This window comes from Myxocyprinus asiaticus, chromosome 26, assembly GCF_019703515.2.
Source record: "Myxocyprinus asiaticus isolate MX2 ecotype Aquarium Trade chromosome 26, UBuf_Myxa_2, whole genome shotgun sequence".
Lineage (NCBI taxonomy): Eukaryota > Metazoa > Chordata > Actinopteri > Cypriniformes > Catostomidae > Myxocyprinus > Myxocyprinus asiaticus.
The window spans coordinates 28,403,909-28,425,000 of NC_059369.1; the positions used below are offsets into that span (position 1 = coordinate 28,403,909).

Sequence of the window (21,092 nt, forward strand, 5' to 3'; positions counted from 1 at the left end):
ATTCCATGTGAACATACAAGCCATGGTTTTCACTGAAAAATTGCGTAAATTTCACGTTGATACTCACCAAAACACATTGTATGCCTTCAGAATTCTTGGAATTTGACATACACATGGTTATAGAATTTGAAGTCACACGGACTACTTTTCTGATACTTTTGGGTGGTTTTTTAAACTTTAAAGTGAGGCACTATCCACTGCCTTTGGATTGAAAAGATAGATTGTAATATTCGTTAAAACATCTTTTTATGTTCTGCATAAAAAGCCATATTGTTTTGGAATGACATGAGGGTAAGTTATGACAGAATTTTAATTTTTTGGATGAACTATTCTAATTTTAATTAAGGAAGAAGCAGTCATGTAAAGTGCAAACTCTGATATCGACATTTCTCTGTGCGGTCATATGAGGTGCCGAAATGGATAAAGTGAACTGTGTGGGAGACTTTCAGGGACAAGCTGGGTCTCTCACACACATTTGCCACAATTTCAATTGTGATCTAACTATGATATTGTAATACACCAGAATGCATTGAATTGAAATATGCAATGTTGGCAATACAAAGCCCTAGTCTGACTAAGGTTTTAGCATATACTTAATGTATTGGCTAATTACCCTTGAACTTGATGTAATACCTAAATTTTGCTATACCCGGTTTTTCATTCATTTATTCTGAGATATTTTTATATTTTGTCCTGGTCTGTGTCTAAAGCATTGTTATCATTAATCTCCCAGTAAACACAGTCTCGGCAGCCACGAATATGTGCAGAATTGCAGGAAGTGGGAGATGGAAATCAAACTACAGCTCCTCTTTCTAAGCACAATGAGAAGAGATCTGGCCCGAACGGTAAGACACATATATGGGGTTAGAGTACATGAATAAAAAGCTGTTTACTACCTGTTCACAAGTTATAAACGAATAGATTGTCTCTATAAGACTGTAAAATATATATTTTTTTTCAATGTGTGCCAACAGCCAGAAGATGATGTCTCTCCTGTTGACTTGGAGAAACACCTCAGTCTAGTGGAGAGGCCGTTTAAAGAGGCAGTCACAAGGTAGGAATGTGCTCCATCTTATCTCCAGGGCCAGGAAAGCCACGGGTAGCTTTTCAAGTCACTGATTGTGCTTGTTGATTTCTTTCATACCTTTCCATGTTTTTCTTCTTTAGAGAAGGACTTGCAGAATACCTAGAGGGCTATCAAAAGCAAGTCAATATCTGCCTGCAGAATGAGGTAATATGAAACACAACAATTCAGCACTGTATGAAAATAAATAAAGAAGTGTTTGAAATGAATCCAGTGTTTCTCTCTCTCTCTCTCTTACTCTCTTCTTTCTCACTTTAGAGCACCCAGTATAAAACAGTGGACAATGTGGTTCAGTCTGTTAAAAATCTGTGTTGTGCTCTGGATGAAATTGAGACACCAGCCATCACTGATGCCATCAAGAGGCTCAAACGCTCTGTCAATCTCCCTAGAACACGTTCTCCAGAGGTCAGAGAACCATAAGTGTAAATCAAAGCAATTTTTTTGTCATGATTTAGTTTTTAAATTTGCATATACATGTTTTAAAAAAAGCACTGTTTGTTTCTTAGGCTGGTGCCACGTCTTCTGCAGGTTCAGCTAATGGTAAGCTCAACCCCAACTAAATATCCTTCTCTTTAAGGCTCAAACAGCATGCCCAAGGACCACCCACAGCCTGTTTTGCACCACATATTGCACACACAGTTGGAAACCATTTCTAGATTTAGCAAGCTCTAATCTGATGGGCTAGTTTTTTGCATCTTGGTAAGGGTGAACACATTTTATTTTATTTTTTAATTCAGTCAGCAAGGAGGCTTTTCACATTTATGTATTATACATTTTTGTGCTATTTTTTTCGTTGTTTTCTGTGTTATGCCCGTTTTACACAGCACACAGAAGCAGAGCTTATTTTTTTGGCACTCATGTTAACGAATTAGTGTATTTACATCAGAAGCAACACATCAGTGCGAGGCAGAAGCGGGAGTTGCGGTGCCGAGTCTATTTTTGCTGTGCTGCTCAATCTGAATTAATTGACAGTGCACTGTTGATTGATATTATGAAGATGAGTTGACACGAAAAAGTAGGTATTGCACAGAGTAAGCATGTATTTGTAGACTAGTGTGTTTTTGTATTAATTACAGCTCATAGGAAAAAAAAAAAATATAAAAAAAATTTAATGTCACCAACAAAATGAAATTATTTTAATTAAATAGTTTATGCAGACATATGGTTTTATCATCTAAAACTACAGCATACTACAGTAAATATTCTAAGCTTAAACAAACAAAATAAAACTGCACATTATATACTATTATTATAAAGAGCAGGTCCAAAGGGTTAACAGCAAGATTCAAAACTCACCTCAGTTCCCTATCGATTCCGTTCACGAGACATTGCTGAACGCTTTGGGGAATTCCTTTTCCACGACCTAGTTGAAGCCTTTGTATCATAATGGCAATCTTATGATTGGCAATGATGTTTGAGCCCCGCCATTTTAGGCACGCATTTGCCCTATATAAGCGGGCACTCACACACCATTTCTTCAGAATTTTATTCCTTCAAGACCGACATCATCTCGTCTTGACTACGCACCTGGATCAGCCCTCTGTTCGTCGTCGACAGACACCCATTAGCGGACGGGATTCCCTGCAGATGCACCAGGACGTTCTTCGTCTGACTCTCAGCGCCTGCAGCAAGGATCACCCACCCCCTCTAGTGTTCCGGCAAAGAAGTCTCTCTGTGAAGCCGGATCGGGTTCTTCACTCAGCGAGACATCTAACCGCTTCCCGCAGCATCCAGGCAAGAGCTGTATCCTTTCATATATATATATATATATATATATATATATATATATATCAGCAAAGTCCGAGACGACAAGGAAATTGTTCTGTTGGTTGCGCCGAAATGGCCCAACCAACCATGGTTTCTGGAAATGGAGATATTAGGCGGCCCTTCATGGGAAATACCGTTGAGGAGGGATCTGCTCTTTCAAGCGCAGGGCACGATTAGGCATCCCCAACTGGAACTGTAAAACCTACACATTTGGCCCCTGAACAGAGCGCAACGAACGAACCAGAATTGGCTTAGTCTGTAATAAACATAATTTTGCAGGCTAGAGCGCCGTCTACAAGACGCCTCTATGCACTAAAAGGTCATGTGTTTGCGGATTGGTGCTCTTCAAGCAGCAAAGACCCAGTGAATTGCACCATAATGGAGATCCTTACATTCTTTCAAGAATGGTTTGACGCAGGTCTTACTCCATCAATGCTTAAGGTTTATGTAGCGACCATCTCGGCATTTCATGCCCCAAAGGCTGGTTCCTCTATAGGCAGACACGATCTAATCATAAAGTTCCTTAGGGGAGCGAAGCGCTTAAACCCCCCTCACCCTGTTACAGTTCCAAAATGGGATTTGAATCTGGTGCTCATGAGCTCCCCGTTCGAACCTTTGAAATCCGTTGAGTTACGTGTGCTCTCTTTAAAGATGGCACTGCTGTTGGCTCTGGCCTCAGTCAAACGGGTTGGTGATATGCAGGTGCTGTCGGTTGACAGTTCATTTCTGGAATTTAGTCCTGGGCTTTCAAAAGCCACCATCAAACCCAAAAAAGGCTATGTGCCTAAGGTGCTTTCCACACCCTTTAGGGCTCAGATATTGCACCTAAAATCTTTCTCTTTTCCACAGTCTAATTCAGATGAGGAGCAGTTAGTGCTTTTATTATGCCCCGTGCGGCCATTGCACACACATGTGGAGCACACCCACCAGTTTAGACTGTCAGTTCAGCTCTTTGTTTGTTATGGAGGATGCACAAATGCATGTCCGTCTCCAAATCTCACTGGATCGTTGATGCCATCGCCCTCGCTTATGAATCACAGGGTGTGAGATTCCCTATTGCCGTGAAAGCGCATTCAACTAGAGGTATTGCCTCTTCATGGGCATGGACAAATGGTATATCCCTACATGATATACGCTTTGCAGCAGGATGGTCTTCGCCAAACACTTTCGTGAGATTTTATAACCTAGACGTGGCGTCCATCGCTTCACAAGTCCTCTCTGACTAGAGAATTACTATTCCAACATCCGGCTGGTGAGCCAGTCACCTGTGTAGGCCGTTACCCAATTTACACCCACTAGAAGTCACAAGCACATCAAATAAAAATAATAAAACCTCCCTCCCTACCTCTGGTACTAAGGGGTTAAATTATACTGTGTGTATTATATGACTCATACACATTCTCAGACTGTGATTAACTTACCGTCTGGTTTTCACCATGTGGGGTTATTCATTTTCATACACACTAAAGAGATATTATACTAAGTCACCACCCGACGGGCCTGTGACCTTATATACATATTCTTCTAAGTGTTTTATACCCTGGTGCATCCAAGGGTGTTATGTTACTTATAGCGGCGTGATGGGACTCCATTCCCCAAATCGTTCAGCAATGTCTCGTGAACTGAATCGAAAGGGAATGTCTCCGGTTACTCTTGTGACGAGGAGGAGGGTGGGGCCGGGCTGTGAGTTTGCACGCCCGGGCCCCAGTCGGGCTAATCAGCCGAGGAGAGGGATGAAGATGAGCCGGATGCGGCAGTTCGAGAGAGAGACACGCAGATGCCGTGTGTGTGTTTGTTTGTGTATTTTTAAGTTTTCATTAAATATTGCTTTGATGGTTCGTCCGGTTCCCACCTCCTCCTTGCCCATCCTTTACCTGTTACATTGGTGCCGAGACCAGGGAGGGAGGAGGGATGCGCTATCATGGAGTCCTCGCCACTGCCGTCCGCCCAAAGGAGCAGCCGCCGTCCATGAGGGGATGAGGGGCTCGCTGCCGGCCGCCTGGTGCGGTGGAGGCGTTCCATCCGCCAGGGGTCAGAGGACTCGCTGCTGTCCACCCGGGGAGGAGTGGCTGTCGTCCGCCAGAGGGTGGAGGAGTGGTCGAGGACCGGGCGACAGCGTTTGGGAACCGGCAAGCAATTTTTTTTCTCTCCTCTCTCACTGTCGCTCCTCCTCACTCTTTCCCTCTCCCCTTTTCCATCCCCTTGTCTCCTTCCCGTCTCGAGGAAGGCGGGGAAGGACTGGCGGCAGGAAAGGAGAGGGGGGATGTACGTTATGCCGGGGGTTCCCCAGCCTGAGGCAAAGGAGGGAGGAATGTGACAAGGAGGAGGGTGGGGCCAGGCCGTGAGTGCGTACGCCCGAGCCCCAATCAGGCTAATCAGCCGAGGAGAGGGATAAAGATGGATGCGGCAGTTCAAGAGAGAGAGAGCCACACACAGCTGCCATGTGTGTTTATGTTTGTGTCTTTTTGTTTTAAGGTTCATTAAATATTACTTTGATGGTTCGTCTGGTTCCTGCCTCCTCCTTGCCCATCCTTTACGTCTTACACCTTGGTTCCCTGAGATGAAGGGAACGAGATATTGTAAGCTTGGCTGCACTACTACTTCAGAGTTTCGAGGTACGAGTGATGCGTTCTTGTCCTCTGTCAGAAAATTCTGAAGAAATGGTGTGTGAGTGCCTGCTTATATAGGGCAAATGCGTGCCTAAAAGGGCGGGGCTCAAACACCATTGCCAATCATAAGATTGCCGTTATGAAATAAAGGCTTCAACTAGGTCGTGGAAAAGGAATTCCCCAAAGCGTTTAGCAATGTCTCGTTCCCTTCATCTCAGGGAACCGAGGTTTCTAGAGTAACTGGAGACGTTTAGTATTGACAATGGATAATAACTTATAAGGATTAATTAACAAAAGAAAAAGCATGGAATGCATTTACTTCAGCTGTTGCAGATGGTGAGTTAACAGATTGTAATGGTGACGCACCCAAACTAAATTTTAATAAATAATTTAATTTTAAATGTTATAAACTGAATTAAGGTAAACGGGTGCCAGACAGGTTTAGACTGTCAAAATGAATATATTAAACTCAGAATAGCTCTAAAAGCCACCTGTTACAAAAGTGTAAATAATACAATGAGTTTTTTCAATAAATTCACAATAAGAGTGTTCAGTTTTCACAATATATGTTTTCTAATTAACACAGACAAAGGCAAATATTCCAAAAATAGCATGGAAATAAAAGAAATCATCAAGGATCAATATACAACAAAACACCATTAATAATACAAAATAACACTGTTCAAAGCGTATGTGCAAGAGTGTTAGTGAGTTCAGGTGCGTTGGGGTGTGGATGAATGGTGTACACTGGGTCCAGAGTGTTTGCATGTACCTTCTTATGTGTGGGCAGTATTTCAGGAGCGCAGAGTAAGAGTAAAACATGGGGAATGCAATTAGGTCTGAAGGTCCAAGAGTTTTCCTGGCACTTCAGCTATAGACCTTTTGTTCACGTCACACCTCATCTATGTAGAGCTCTTCGGCAGCTGCTTGCAGTTCTGCGTAACACACGCCACTCCACATGAACTTGGTGCATATATATATATATATATATATATATATATATTTTGTGTTTATTTAAATTGACATACTTTACGCTGTCTGGCTATCACTACATGGAATAATTCTTCAAGACAACATAAGATAATACCAGCATCATGTAAATAAGACTTCTTAATGATCCATTTTTGTAATACTTATGAAAAGCTCACTCCTGATAACCATTTTGTTTGTCCTGATAACTTTATTTTCTGTATTGAGCACAGCAGTTTCTGCAGCAGAAACACTGCCGGTGTAAAAGCATAAGCGTTTGATCGAAATTTGTCATGACACACTGCTTCAGCTAAGCTCGGATCACGCACTGCTTCACCGTGCCATGCTAGTATTTGAATTCATTATTTCATGCTGGTCTATTATAGTGGCATAATCCATTTCAGATAAACCTGCCTCTAAACAGTGCTTAAAAGCAAACAAACTTTTATTGGTAGTTGAACATGTCAGTCTTCTTGTCTAATAAATTTTTCTGGGTGGAATAAGCTGCAATGTGGACCAGAATTTAAAGGGATAGTTCACCCAAAAATGAAAATTCTCTTATCATTTATTCACCCTCTTGCCATCCCAGATGTGTATGACTTTCTTTCCTCTGCTGAACACAAACAAGGTTTTTAGAAGAATATTTCAGCTCTGTTGGTCCTCACAATGCAAGTGAATGGGTACCAAAATTTTGAAGCTCCAAAAGAACATAAAGGCAGCATAAAAGTAATCCATAAGACTACAGTGCCGCTGTGTCAATAGGCCTGGCCCCCCTAAATTGGAGTGGTAGAATGGTAATAGTGGTGTTTCCAAAGTTCAGTGACCCCACATCATAATAAATAGACCAAACAAATTATATTTAAGCAAAACATCAATACAGTATGACTGCATAATGATATTAGAACAATATACAGTACACACTTATGTTATTTATAATGAGGTAGTTTTTCCACTGTCTAAAATTTAATGTTTTGCACTGTACAGTGCAGAAGACAAATGTAGTGCAACAAGTTTGGCATAACAAACAATGAAGTGACTGATGAAACAGCACACAGGAACAAATGTAAAGTAACAGGTATGAAGAAACAGAAGCTAGCATTATACAGGGCCACACCACACCTGCAATGGCAAATTTATTATGAATACACTTAAAAACAAAACATTGGAATCCATATAAACCACCCCACTAAAGCCCAAATAAATGCCTTACCTTCAGTGAGAAAAGCTCTTATAGGCTACACCAAGCTCACCACATCAGCGCACTTCAACCTAATAATATATACAGATTAATATTGGTACTGTTGGGTACAGGTGCAAGAATAAAAAGCAAACGTGCAACTAACCGGGAGAGAGAGAGAACAAAGCTACAGAGTTGATCCTGCTGCTTCTCTTGCAAATTAAATGCAAGAAAAGCACTAAGTAGTTTACAGTGAAGATAAACACAACATCCTCTTTATGAACACTATTTATCAATCAAATACTTAACGCAGCACACCAATCACAAGGGAGAGGCACACATGTGCTCAATATGGAGAATTGAGCTTAATATTAGCAACAGCATTCTCTAATAAGAGGCGCACACCAAGTGCGCTCATTGAGGAGTGCGCATAGACACTGACAGACATAATGATTAAAAAACATATTAAAGCCATCTTATTAGTCACTTATAATTAGAATGCATGCAACTTTTTTAAACTTATAGTAATTGAAATAGATACATGCATTTAAAAATTCACTTGTTACACTGGACCATTTAAAATGAACTAGTGAATTAAAAAATGTGCTTAATTCCTTAAAAGAATCTTAAAGGAAATGGTGACCATTTACATTACCTGTACATGCTGATTATAGCCTAATGATTAAATTCTAACCTTAAATCATGATGTGTAGCCTATCATTAATTTTATCTTATATAGGTTTGCGGGGTGAACTCAGCTGCATAAACTTTCTTTATTTCAAAGTGCGCGTTCTCTTTAATCTCGCGTGCTCCGCTCTGTGTCTATTGCGAGAAGGTTTGTGTAATATGAGATGGACACGTTGGGTATTAATTTATAATGATAATAAAAATGTTTAATTTCGTAATTGATGCATCAAAATTTCTTTAATAGATCGATGCATTTTTCCACCCCTGTTCAGAAATGCTTTTCTGCATAGCACTGTTGTAACGTGTGGTTATTTGGGTTACTGTCAACTTCCTGTCGGCTAGAACCAGTCTGGCCATTCTCCAGTCATTAAAAAGCCATTTTCACCCACAGAACTGAAGCTCGCTAGATGTTTTTTGTCTTTGGCACCATTCTGAGTAAATTCTAGAGACTGTTGTGCATGAAAATCCCAGGAGATCAGCAATTACAAAAATACTCAAACCTGCACGTCTGGCACCAACAATCATGCCATGGTTGAAATCAAAGAATGTTCCCCATTTTGATGGTTGATGTGAACATTAACTAAAGCTCCTGACCCGTATCTGCATGATCTTTTGCATTGCACTGATGCCACACGATTGGCTGATTAGATAATAGCATAAATAAGTAGGTGTTCATGTGTACCTAATAAAGTGGTCAGTAACTAAGTCCTTTTTTACTATCAATCTCCATTTTCACTTTCACATTCTTTTGTTTTTGGCTATTTGCATTCTTTGTGCATATCGCCACCTACTGGGCAGGGAGGAGAATTTATTGTAAAAAAGGATTTAAATATTGATCTGTTTCTCACGCACACCTATCATGTTGCTTCTAAAGATATAGATTTAACCACTGGAGTCTTATGGGTTACTTTTATGCTGCCTTTTATGTGCGTTTTAGAGCTTCAAAATTTTGCAACCTTTTTCTTGCATTGTGAGGATCTACAGAGCAGAAATAATTTTCTAAAAATGTTTGTGTTCAGCAGAAGAAAGAAAGTCATACACATCTGGGATGGCATGAGGGAGAGTAAATGATGTGAGAATTTTCATTTTTGGTTGAACTATCCCTTTATTGCCGTTTAGCCTGGCTATGCGAGACTAATGCTGGAAAACTTCCTTTCAGAACATCTAGACTTTCTTTTGGGTGCAAAACAGTGCTTTTCTTTACTGACACACTGATATTGACTATTTTTAATGCAGACCCCTTTTTTTTCCCCAAAACTTTGGTGGGCTAAGCCTATTTCTGAGTGTTAATGGGTTTTGGAAGTATCTTGTCCACCTACAGTATTCTGTCCTCCTCATCCTTTGACCCATCAGGTTATGCCAGCCCAGTGGCAGAGAGTTTAGCAGCACTCACAGACGCTGTGTATGAGCTCGCTAAGCTCTATCTGCGCACTTTCTGCCCAACTACCCCTAAATGCACAATGGAGGAGTGCACAGAGGATGGGAGGGACAGCAGAGAGGCATCTGGCACCACAGACCACCTACAGTTCACCCTCTTTGCCGCTCATGGCATTCCTGCTTCCTGGGTCAGCAGGTAAGCACTGTGTCCCTATTAAACGGTTTTCACTCTTTTTTTTTAATTTTTGGTTGCAATTCACATGAATCACACTTAGACCATTTTGGTAGTGTTCGCTCTAACGGCCTCAGGTCCGCACCTTAAGCCCTGGAAGATAGCACCCTTAATGCATGGAAGATGAGTGTTTCTGAATCTAGTCTAAACCATCAGCATCATACTTCAATAATGTCTAATGTCCAAATAAGCATTAACTACCATTTAATTCAGTTCAGATTAATAATCGCTTTAACACAGCCAAGTTAAACTCTTCTACTACTTTTTAAAGCCCTGTCTCAAGCCCAAAGTATACTTCGATTTTGACACGAACGCTCAGCGTCTGCATACAGTCGAATGCGAGCCTGTCAAAGTATACTCCATTTGACAGTGCGCATACACAGGCAGATGGCGCTACGACTGTACGTGATACCGGACTATTTCTCTTCAGGAGTTTAGACCTAGAAAGATGTCTTTATAGTCCTTCAGACTCATGATATACAAATACAGGTATCTCCAGACCTCCTCACGCACGCGCTCTTGACATACACATCCACTGTTGACGTTTTTACCTTCGTCTCCTGTTGTTTAGCAGCAATTACATCTAACGCTTCTTTGTGACAACAATGGCTCAAATGTGAGTATTGCCCCCTTGTGGACACATAATTCCAGGCGCATGCGCATTCTGCACGTCCAAAGATGTGCAGTTAGAAAAATCGGGCTTTGAGCATTGAGTGCTCGCGCACTCTGCTGATGATGAGATTTGCATCACGTGTCCTGTACACGAGCACCCAGCGCCCTTAAAATGACATTCTCTTCTCCGCCATCATGCTAACGAACACCTGTATTTATCAGGCTGTTGAAACCCTTGAAGTGCGCATGGCTCTATGGCACTATCAAAACATTGCTCAGTTTGTTTGAGCATCCTAACCAGCCCGACACAGCAACATTGGCTCAACCAATGGAGTTAGTTTTAGGCAGGGCTACCTGTTTGTCGGGCCAAAAACTGATGGGGACAGTGTTCAGGAAACTTGTTGGAAAACAGTCATTAATATTGCAGTTTTGTTTGGTGCTGCTAGTGGTGCAGAAATGACACACTTCACTTTTAATTCTGTGGAGCTAATCTCTGTTTTAGGATATGAGTTTGGCCTAACAGTTGATAATAGTATTCCACCCTTTATCTCTGCCTCTTTTATTTATCTGCACTCAACAGCAGCACTTATCTGTCCTCTCTGAAATAGACATGACTAGAGATTTCCAAACCAAGCTGTGTGAGCTGGACAGAGCAGCAGGGGTGTGGTGTGTTTGAAGGCAAGAGAAGGTCAAAGTTCTGCACTGCTTGGTTCTGTTTTTGATCCAGTTCTCTTGAGGGCAAAGCTGTCATTTGTTACTGATTTTCCCCTAAGGATTCTGTCGACCACAGTGCTTCATCTTGGAGTCTATTTATAGCAGCATGAAATATTTCTTCAGACCACACCAAAAGAGGTTCAAAATATGTATCCCAGTAACATTCCTAATCCTAAAAGTATTTAAACTTTGATTGGCTTTGCAGAACTATGACATTTGCCAGAGACAGCCAAGGGGGAATGATTGCATAATACTCTGCCATCATGGTTGCAAGATGTTGCAAACATGTATTTGGATTGATTTATGCAAACCAGAATAATTCTTAAAGGGTAGTTCACCCAGAAATGAAAATTCTGTCATCAATTAATCAGCCTCATGTTATTCCAAAATTGTATGACTTTCTTCCGTGGAACACAAAAGGAGATGTTCGGCAGAATGTCTGTCTCAGTCACCATTGACTTTCATTGTATGGCTAAAAGGTGCATTGAAAGTGAATGGTGACCAAGAAAGAAAAGAGTAAGTCATACAGTTTTGGAGGTTGAGTAAATGATGACACAATTTCCATGGGGATAGTTCACCAAAATGTTTTAATTCTCTCATCATTTACTCACCCTCATGCCATCCCAGATGTGTATGACTTTCTTTCTTCTGCTGAACACAAACAAAGATTTTTCGAAGAATATGTCAGCTCTGTAGGTCCATACAATGCAGGTGAATGGTGATCAGACCTTTGTAGCTTCAAAAACACATAAAGGAAACATGAAAGTAATCCATAAAACTCCAGTGGTTAAGTCCATATCTTCAGAAATGAAATAATAGGTGTGGGCGAAAAACAGATACAAATTTAAGACCTTTTTTCTCTAAATATCCACTTTCACTTTTAAATGTGAAAGTCACATGTGGTGCCTGTTTAGTTTAAGTTAAGTTAAAGTGGAGATTTAGAGAAAAAAAGGACTTAAATATTGTTCTGTTTCTCACTCACACATATTATATCGCTTCTGAAGATATGGATTTAAACACGGGAGTCATTTGGATTACTTTAATGTTTCTTTTATGTGATTTTTGGAGCCAGAAAGGTCTGATCACCCTTAACTTGCATTTTATGGACCTACAGAGCTGAGGATTTTCTCCCTCTTTTCTCCCCAATTTGGCATGCCCAATTCCCAATGCGCTCTAAGTCCTCGTGGTGGCGTAGTGACTCGCCTCAATCTGGGTGGTGGAGGATGAATCTCAATTGCCTCCACGTCTGAAACAGTCAGTCCGTGCATCTTATCACGTAGCTTGTTGAGCGCATTACCGCGGAGACCTAACGCGCGTGGAGGCTCACGCTGTTCTCCGCGGCATTCATGCACAACTCACCACGTGCCCCACCGAGATTGAGAACCACATTATAGCGACCATGAGGAGGTTACCCCAATGTGACTCTACCCACCCTAGCAACCGGGCCAATTTGGTTGCTTAGAAAGCCTGACTTGAGTCACTCGGCACACCCTGGATTCGAACTTGCGACTCCAGGTGTGGTATTCAGCGTCTTTACTTGCTGAAATACCCAGGCCCCTGAGATATTTTCCTTAAAATCTTTGTTTGTGTTCTGCTTAAGAAAGAAATTCATACACATCTGGGATGGCATGAGGGTGAGTAAATGATAAGACAGTTTTCATTTTTGGGTGAACTATCCCTTTAACATTCGTGTGTAAATTGAAACAAGAAAAGCCATTACAAAAAAAGTTTGGTGATTCTGTGTGACCATCACAGACTGTTTTTGTTAACAATAAAAGTGTGTGGGGCCTGGGTAGCTCAGCGAGTATTGACGCTGACTACCACCCATGGAGTCGCAAATTGGAACCAGGCCATGCTGAGTGACTCCAGCCAGGTCTCCTAAGCAACCAAATTGGCCCGGTTGCTAGGGAGGGTAGAGTCACATGGGTTAACCTCCTCGTGGTCGCTATAATGTGTGGTTCTCGCTCTCGGTGGGGCACGTGGTGAGTTGTGCGTGGATGCAGCGGAGAATAGCGTGAAGCCTCCACACGCGCTACATCTCCGCAGTAACATGCTCAACATGCAGTAACATGCCTTGTCTGACGGTCTCAGACAAGGCAACTGAGATTTGTCCTCCGCCACACGGATTGAGGTGAGTCACTACGCCACCACGAGGACTTAGAGCGCACTGGGAATTGGGCATTCCAAATTGGGGAGAATTCATATCATGTTCAGACAATAGATTAGTACAAGGCTCATAGGCCAATGTTTTCTTTCCTTTATGTGTCATAGTGTAATTTGTTCTTCCTGTTTTCCAGTTTTGAAAAATACTACTTGATATGTGCACTGACTCACAACAGCAGGAATCTTTTCAAGCCTGTCCAGTCCAAAAAAGTGGGAACATATAAGAGTTTTTTCTACCACATCAAATGGGATGAATTGTAAGTGTAAATGTCTCTTAACTGTACTGGCACATTAATTCATGCAATTTCTAGAATTAGCAGGAAAGAGATCAGCCTCAGGATTGCTGACTGTGTCTGCTATGGTGATGCTTTCCTCTGTTTCTTTAGGATAAACTTTCCTATTTCGGTGGCCCTGTTACCACTGGAGGCAATGTTGAATCTTTCTCTCTTTGGAGTCCTCAACCAAAGTGCCAACAACTCACCAGATTCCAACAAGCAACAAAAGGGTCCAGAGCTCTTGAGAAAAGTATCTATGCCCCTGTTTGATTTCAGGCGGTGAGTCATGAAACAGTCCCTCTTCAAATACATTACATGCAGCTTTGAGAGTTTATTGTATGTTCTAAACCAGGGGTCTTCAACCATTTTCAGGCCAAGGACCCCTTGGTGGGAGAGAGATGGAGCAGGGACCATTACATATTGTATAAAATTGAGTGTTGCGTTTTATGCCTATAAAAACATGTATGGTAGGCTGCCATATCGTATGTACATACTTCATAGTGTTTACATTGCAAAGTAATGCCATTAATCATTAAATGCTGCCCTGCTGGAAATACCAGCAAAAACCAGCATAAGCCGGTTGGCTGGTTTTATCTGGTCATCTAGCCTGGTCATAGCTGATCAGGGTGGTTTTAAAGGGGTTTAAACACTTTTTTAGCTGGTCTTAGCTGGTCAGGGTGATCTTAGCTGGTCAGGCTGGTCTTAGCTTGTCAGGGTGGTCTTGGCTGTTCAAATCTTGGCTTGGTGTTCAAACCACCTCTGAAACCAGCTAACTGACCAGCCTAGTTAGGCTGGGTGACCAGCTAAAACCAGCCAACCAGCTTAGGCTGGTTTTAGCTGGTTTTTCAGCAGGGTGTACAGCAGGTCTGCAACATTTTTTAAATGAAGTGACATTTTTAATTTTCCTTGTTAATCCCTGTGCCAAACTTCCTCTAAAAAGAAAGAAAAAGATAGACAGACAGACATACAGAAAAACAGACAGACCCTGTCCATGCAGAATAAAACATTTTTTTTTAATGTTACTAAAATGGAGTCTTCATCTCATGTGAGTGATCGATTTTATACATATATTTCAAAATTACTGTTAATTTCATTGAGTAAAAATTTGTGCACCTTGAATTATTTTGATTTGAGTCGTGTGTGTGGAACGTTAAAGACCATGTATGCCAGCTTGATAATCTCAGCGGTAACTATTTATTTACACCAGGCAAGTAAGCTATTGTTCTGAAAGCAAAAAGCAACTAATTATAAAAGAAACTGTAGGCTGTCATCTGCTCAACTGCACAGCGCGACCAACGCAAAACAGACATGTTTACTCACGCGACCCTCCACAGTAGTGCTGCTGAACCTGATGTGTGTCGCGCATTGAACAGCTCGTGATGAGCAGTGGTTGTGTAAAGGGTTTTTCCGGGCTGCACGCTTCTACTGACTAGCGCTGTTTAGTCACACTTTAAGATTTGGCATGAAGCTGCGAAGGACTTCAGCATGTCGATAGACTAAAATTCATACTCTCTCTCGCTCGTGTGTGATTATTACAAATGCCAATAGTGGATAAAACAGTAATTTGTGGACCCCCGGCGGTACCACTGGGGGTCGTGCACTCCCTGTTCAAGACCCTTGTTCTAGACTTTTCGGGAATGCTTCATATTTGTTTTGTATTTCTTTTGTCGGGACTGTTGAGATGGGACTATCTATTTGTTCGATCAAAAGCAGATGGGGGAGTTTTTAAAACTGTGTTTATTTTCACATTTCTGTTTGGTGATGCTAGTAGCACAGAAATGACACACTTTATCACTGGCTGCTGGAAACTTGTCGCATCACTCCTAACTAGGATATGGTGTAATGCTTTGTTCATGTTGTGTCTGGATTAATGTAATTGGCAGATGACAGCAAAGAGATTCTACTTTGAGCTGTTCATGTCATCAAAGTTGCATATTATTTGTTTCTTGGCAATGCTTCTAATGGCAAAATGGTTCCATTTGTCTTTGTTGTTGATGACTGCAAAATACTTAATCACTGTATTCATTCAATTTTTTATTCGTTTGCAAATCCTTGAAGGACATAAAAAGGCACACCAGATAAAATTGGCTATGATAAAACTGTTGTGGCCTTTGTCATTTTAGTTGTTTTTACGAGATGTCACAATGGTCAAGTAGGAGAAGCTGGAGTCAATGTTTCCAACTTATGTGTTTGACAGAGATTTTAATGGTTTTTACTAGTAGGAAACTCAATTCCGACATGACAAAAACAGCATAGCATCCATATATTGTTGTGCCTGCTTTTTAATGTGTAAATGCTTAAATGCATAAAATGCTTTTATTTGTGTGAGTTTTAGGCTGCTTTGAACATACTTTAAAATTGGAGTGTGGGGTTTAAGCATATGATAGATTCTGGTGTTTTTGTGTATTTCAGGGTGCTGTCCAGAGGAAGCAAGCTACTGAGTTTGTGGATGTCTCCTCAAGCCCATCAGTTTGGAGCTGTAGGCAGAGGGAAAAATCCAACAGAGAGGATCATACTGCAGGTTCTTTCTTTTGCCTGTTATCTGTCTGCCCTATTCTCTCCATTCATTTCTTTGTAGTCTTTTTCACCTCCTTTTTACAAGTTATGGTTCAACTACTCTGTTGTGTACACTTAACACAGATACAGTGGCTTTGGAAGTATAATTATGCTACCTTAAAAGATAAATCATTTAGGGCAAAGTCTAAGGCATGCCGTATATTTCCATCTCCAAGAGTTTTGCATTGTCAGTGTAGCAATATGCTGACTTAAAACTCTATTGGATTTGATGGTAAGTTGAGTCTCCTGCATAGAGTGCTGTTTGTATGATGCTGCCAATGTACGTTCTAAATAAGTCATGTGTGAGACTAGAAAGCAGCTGCCCTATTTAAGCAGTAGACAGCAAGGCAGCTCAGCAGGTTTTGCAAAAGACTGAAAGAGTCCATTGCTCTCCACTGGCATTGATTGACCTGACACTTTAATATCTTTATCTGGCCACTCACAGGTTAATTTCCCCAGTCCAGCAGTGGACGTTCTGTATGTTGGTCCTCAGGAGAATGGCTGCCCAGACCCTCTGTCTCTAGAGCCACTTGATTCAGGGGATCGAAGTGAGGTAGAAAAGCTGTGTGCACGAGCCTCTGCTTTCGGGTATGTTTGCATAAAAAAGACCTTGTGGAATAAATGATGTGCTTTCCAGTGTTTGGAAATGTTAATGAAAACTAAAACAGAAACGAAATCAAATTAATTCACCAAAATAAAAACAGTAGGTAAAAACTAAAATACATTTGCATGTCTCCAAAATTAACAAAAAAGAAAAATTACCTTGAACAATTTAAATTTTATTTTTTGATATAGGCAAACTGGCATAGAGGAAACTAATGAACACTACACTAAATTTAAAGGACAGACTGACAAGTAAGGGAGTATCCACCACTAATGTACAATGTGGAGGCAAAGAACCACCTGATACACACCTAGCCATGGATTATCCCACTTATACCCTGGTGATTTGCCAGCATTGATTAGTAAAACTGTTGTTGATTTTTGCAGCGCAAATTTTGATTGGGAGAATAAAAATAACCGTTCACTTTATCTACGGATCATAAGATTTGAATAGACTGGACTAGATTTCTGCCCATTCTAAATCTGACACAGAGATAAAGTAGTGTGACAGTATATTTTAATGAATTGATTAAATCATAAAAAAGTGTACAAAAAAATTGGAAAAATGGACGTGGAGTTTTTTACAGACCACACAAACTGTGCAACCTCTGTAACATATTAGCCACAGAATGTAGAAGGGTTGGCACTCCAAGAACATGTAATATTAAATTTCTACTCCTTGTCATTCACATGAATGAGGAAAAACTGCCGTTACAAATGTGACAATTGTAAAAGTGGCACTTAATGTTCATGATGAGGGAAAACCATCCAAAACACTTCGAAACCTGCAGACTTTGACCTCTTAGACATTAGTATGGTATTCATTAAGGTTGCGATTTAAGATTAAAATCGGCAAATGGCCTTGCGCACAAACCACAAAAGGCATTTTAAATAGACTGCATTGAAGGTTTAAGTCAGCTATGCATGATCGAGTGGTGCCCTCTAACAGGTTTGTGCAGCACATGCTGAACATTGCAGCAATACTAGATGATGTTTATCATAATACAATTCAAATAGACTTGCCGTACAGTGATAGACAGCTTTGAAAGTTCCCGGTTTCCTTCTCTCCCCCTCCGTGCAAAACATAGCTGAATGTCAAACCATACAGGACTTTCTTTGCAAGCCCTTTGGGTGTGAAAGTGCAGGTGCATTTCTAATTTTCTCCAGGTTGGACTACGTAATACGGGGCTGATGAACACTGCTGTCTATTCAGTTTTTCATGTAGCTTTTCACAATTGATTTAAAGATGGCACAGCATGACTTGAAGTCTGCATGACTCATGCAGACTTCAACTTAACTCACTTAATCCTGGCTGGTGGTAGTTTGTACAGAGGCATATAACTCTCGCAATGTCTCATAACGGAGGACAGCAGAGTAGGTGCATTAATATAGAATGATGATTAAAACTGACTGGAACTATCTGTGCATTAAACGGTTTTAACGCATGCATTCCAGCCAATCAGAATCGAGTATTCGAATAGACCATGGTATAAAATATAAATAAATAAATACAAAATTATAAATTCCAAACTATAACAACCCTGGTGTTTCCTGTCTTGTTTTAGCATCAGTAGCTTCATAATAAATTGTAGAGAATTCTAATAAGGAATAAAGGGCCTTTGAGAGCATGATGTAATTTCATCTGCCCAATTACTCAGATTATATTGCTCCCCTTTAGCTTGCTTATCTTATTTAACCATTATAATTGAGTTAGGAATTAAATCATTTTGAGGTCTTTGGAATATAGAAAGTTCTATTGAAATGCACTGACATCAGTTACCCAAACCACATCACTTGGAACACTAAGAGAACAGTTTAGTTTTTCATATAAATTACTTTTCAGAGGGCTCAGTGTTTTCAAAGCTACCAAAATAATCAGTAAACTTGATTCTTTGCAATGAAATCAGACTTGAACTGCACTGAGACTTACTCAGAATAACATCCCATTGATTAGGAGAGATTGTAGCTGAAAAGCAGCCAGTTTGTTAGGCCTAGTTTAGGATGGTCTGCTGAAAATGCATTTCCCAGAGGTAGAACAGAAAGCTCAGTCAGCTTTAAGACAGCCCAACAACGCTCAGCCTCAGACTGGGCAGCTCTCCATACCCATTTTGTGTGTGTGTCTCTGAATGCCCACCAAGTGCCAACAGCTGCCGGGCTCCCAGCTTGACAGCACATTTGCAGACACATTTTAAGAGGTGTGACTTGTTTCCTGTGGCTCTTACCTCTGGATTGGTGCTACTCTTACTTAATGGCTTGTGGATTAACTGGTTAGAGTCTCTGTCTACCTTGAGATCACCCAGCATGCTTTTTCCCACCAGGCTGACGCGTGCAGACAGGCAGCTGCTGTGGGACCAGAGGTACCATTGCCGAGACTATGAATACAGCCTACCCAAAATCTTGGCCAGTGCACCCAGCTGGGACTGGGGCAATATGGGCGAGATCCACTCACTCCTGCACCACTGGCCCCCTCTGTCGCCTGTGTCAGCCCTGGAGCTCCTTGAAGCAAAGTATGTGTCTTTCTCTGGTGTACTTATCTTTCACCTGATTTTAATTTGCTTCTATGCTCTCTATCTCTCTCTCTCTCTCTCTCTCTCTCTCTCTCTCTCTTACCCATTTAGAACTAAAATGGTACTTGTTTTTAACTATATTGCCATTTAATGTGTCACGTTGGCCATGTGAGCTCTCTTTTTGTAGTTATATGACTTGTTTTAAGACTTAAAGCACTTTAAGCCATTTTATTGATCTCATGACTCGCTCCATTGTTGTCATTTATTGAAGTGTATGTGGAAGCACAGATCTCTGGTAGCTGAGCATGTGGTTTAAGTTGTGCATGATTATTTTTATATTCAGGTTTGCTGACACAGAAGTGAGGAAAGTAGCTGTGAGTTGGATCGAGAGCAGCAGTGATGATGAACTGGCTGATTATCTCCCTCAGCTGGTGCAGGTGTGCGCGAACACACTCGTTTCATCTAAATATGAACATACCGTTGACTTGTATTGTTTTTTACATAAAGCTAATTTGAATTGAATTACTATATACTAACCCTAACCTTATTCTTAAAAATGCACACACACACACACACATACAAAAAAAAAAAAAACCAGCATGGTTTATGTATCATTTTTCTAAATGAGGATGTCCCCAGATTCAGGGTTTTTCAGATTTGTTCTCATTTTTCGAGACAAATGTGTCCTCAAGCTATATTTAAGTATGCACACACACACACACACATTTATACATATGTTGTTGCTCCTATAAACAGTTTAACCTTTGTCAGGGTGTTTCTTGCTGTTTCTGATGGGTTATAGATCAAGCGAGTTTGTTTAAAATATAGTTTAAATGATTACTGTTTCTGTCTGCAGGCAGTGAAGTTCGAGTGCCACCTCAACAATGCCTTGGTTATGTTTCTGTTATCTCGGGCTCTGGGAAATGTCAACATTGCACATTATCTATACTGGTGAAGTTTTTTTTATTAAGAATATGAGCCTTTTTTTGGTATTCAGATCATACCATGAGATATGTGTCTTAGTGAACCTAAATTTGAAATGCCTTCTGTTTGGATGCAGGCTGCTGAGGGATGCCGTGCAGGATCCAGCGTTTGGTCAGCGTTATGAACGCATTCTTGGAGTGTTGCTGTGTCTCTGTGGGGCAGGACTGAGGGCTGAACTTGAGAAGCAGACCAGGCTTGTACAGCTGCTGGGTGCTCTGGCCGAAAAAGTGCGACAGGCGAGCAACTCCACCCGACAGGTAAACAAACCATGGCTGCCATAGGAACACTTCACCTTAATGGATAGGTTCTGTTATTTACAAACTATACCCGTTTAAAATAATTTGTTACATATTCAGTGTTTCCGACAATGTATAATCGTCCATAGCACATCATCACAGAAAGAAAATACTTTTCTTTCTGAGCCTTTCATTTGAATTTAATGCAGTCAGATAGGCTCTTGGTTAAATCCCTTTTTTTGAAAACTGGAAACTTTTGTTTTCATTGCTGGCTTTTTTTTCTATATAATCAGTTGGGGAAGTTTCAGGGTAGCCAAAGATTTTTGGAAAGCAGTGAAGATGTTTCAAAATTGTTCTTTAAATCTAATTTACAACATATTCCAAAATCGACAACATGGCTGCACCAGGAATCTCTTGTTTTAAAAAAAAAAAATTTGCCCAAGAAAGATATTTCCTGGTTTTTGAACAAATGTTTATTTAACATCATTTAATCCTAGCATAACATATTTAAAAAGTAAAGCAGCCTTTGACACATTATTG

The 21,092-nt window shown here is 40.8% G+C and overlaps 1 protein-coding gene across 1 annotated transcript in view; it reads left to right on the forward strand.

The window, feature by feature from the left end:
- Positions 1-21,092, forward strand: part of LOC127416798 (phosphatidylinositol 4-phosphate 3-kinase C2 domain-containing subunit alpha-like) — a 60,858-nt gene that overhangs the window by 27,615 nt on the left and 12,151 nt on the right. Inside the window, exons 6-19 of the mRNA XM_051656346.1 lie at positions 734-845; positions 975-1,054; positions 1,168-1,231; positions 1,343-1,489; positions 1,591-1,624; positions 9,647-9,866; positions 13,526-13,648; positions 13,778-13,945; positions 16,079-16,187; positions 16,668-16,810; positions 19,144-19,332; positions 19,676-19,769; positions 20,189-20,283; positions 20,393-20,573. Of these exons, the coding sequence (XP_051512306.1) occupies positions 734-845; positions 975-1,054; positions 1,168-1,231; positions 1,343-1,489; positions 1,591-1,624; positions 9,647-9,866; positions 13,526-13,648; positions 13,778-13,945; positions 16,079-16,187; positions 16,668-16,810; positions 19,144-19,332; positions 19,676-19,769; positions 20,189-20,283; positions 20,393-20,573 (1,759 nt within the window). The remainder of the gene's footprint in view (positions 1-733; positions 846-974; positions 1,055-1,167; positions 1,232-1,342; positions 1,490-1,590; positions 1,625-9,646; positions 9,867-13,525; positions 13,649-13,777; positions 13,946-16,078; positions 16,188-16,667; positions 16,811-19,143; positions 19,333-19,675; positions 19,770-20,188; positions 20,284-20,392; positions 20,574-21,092) is intronic.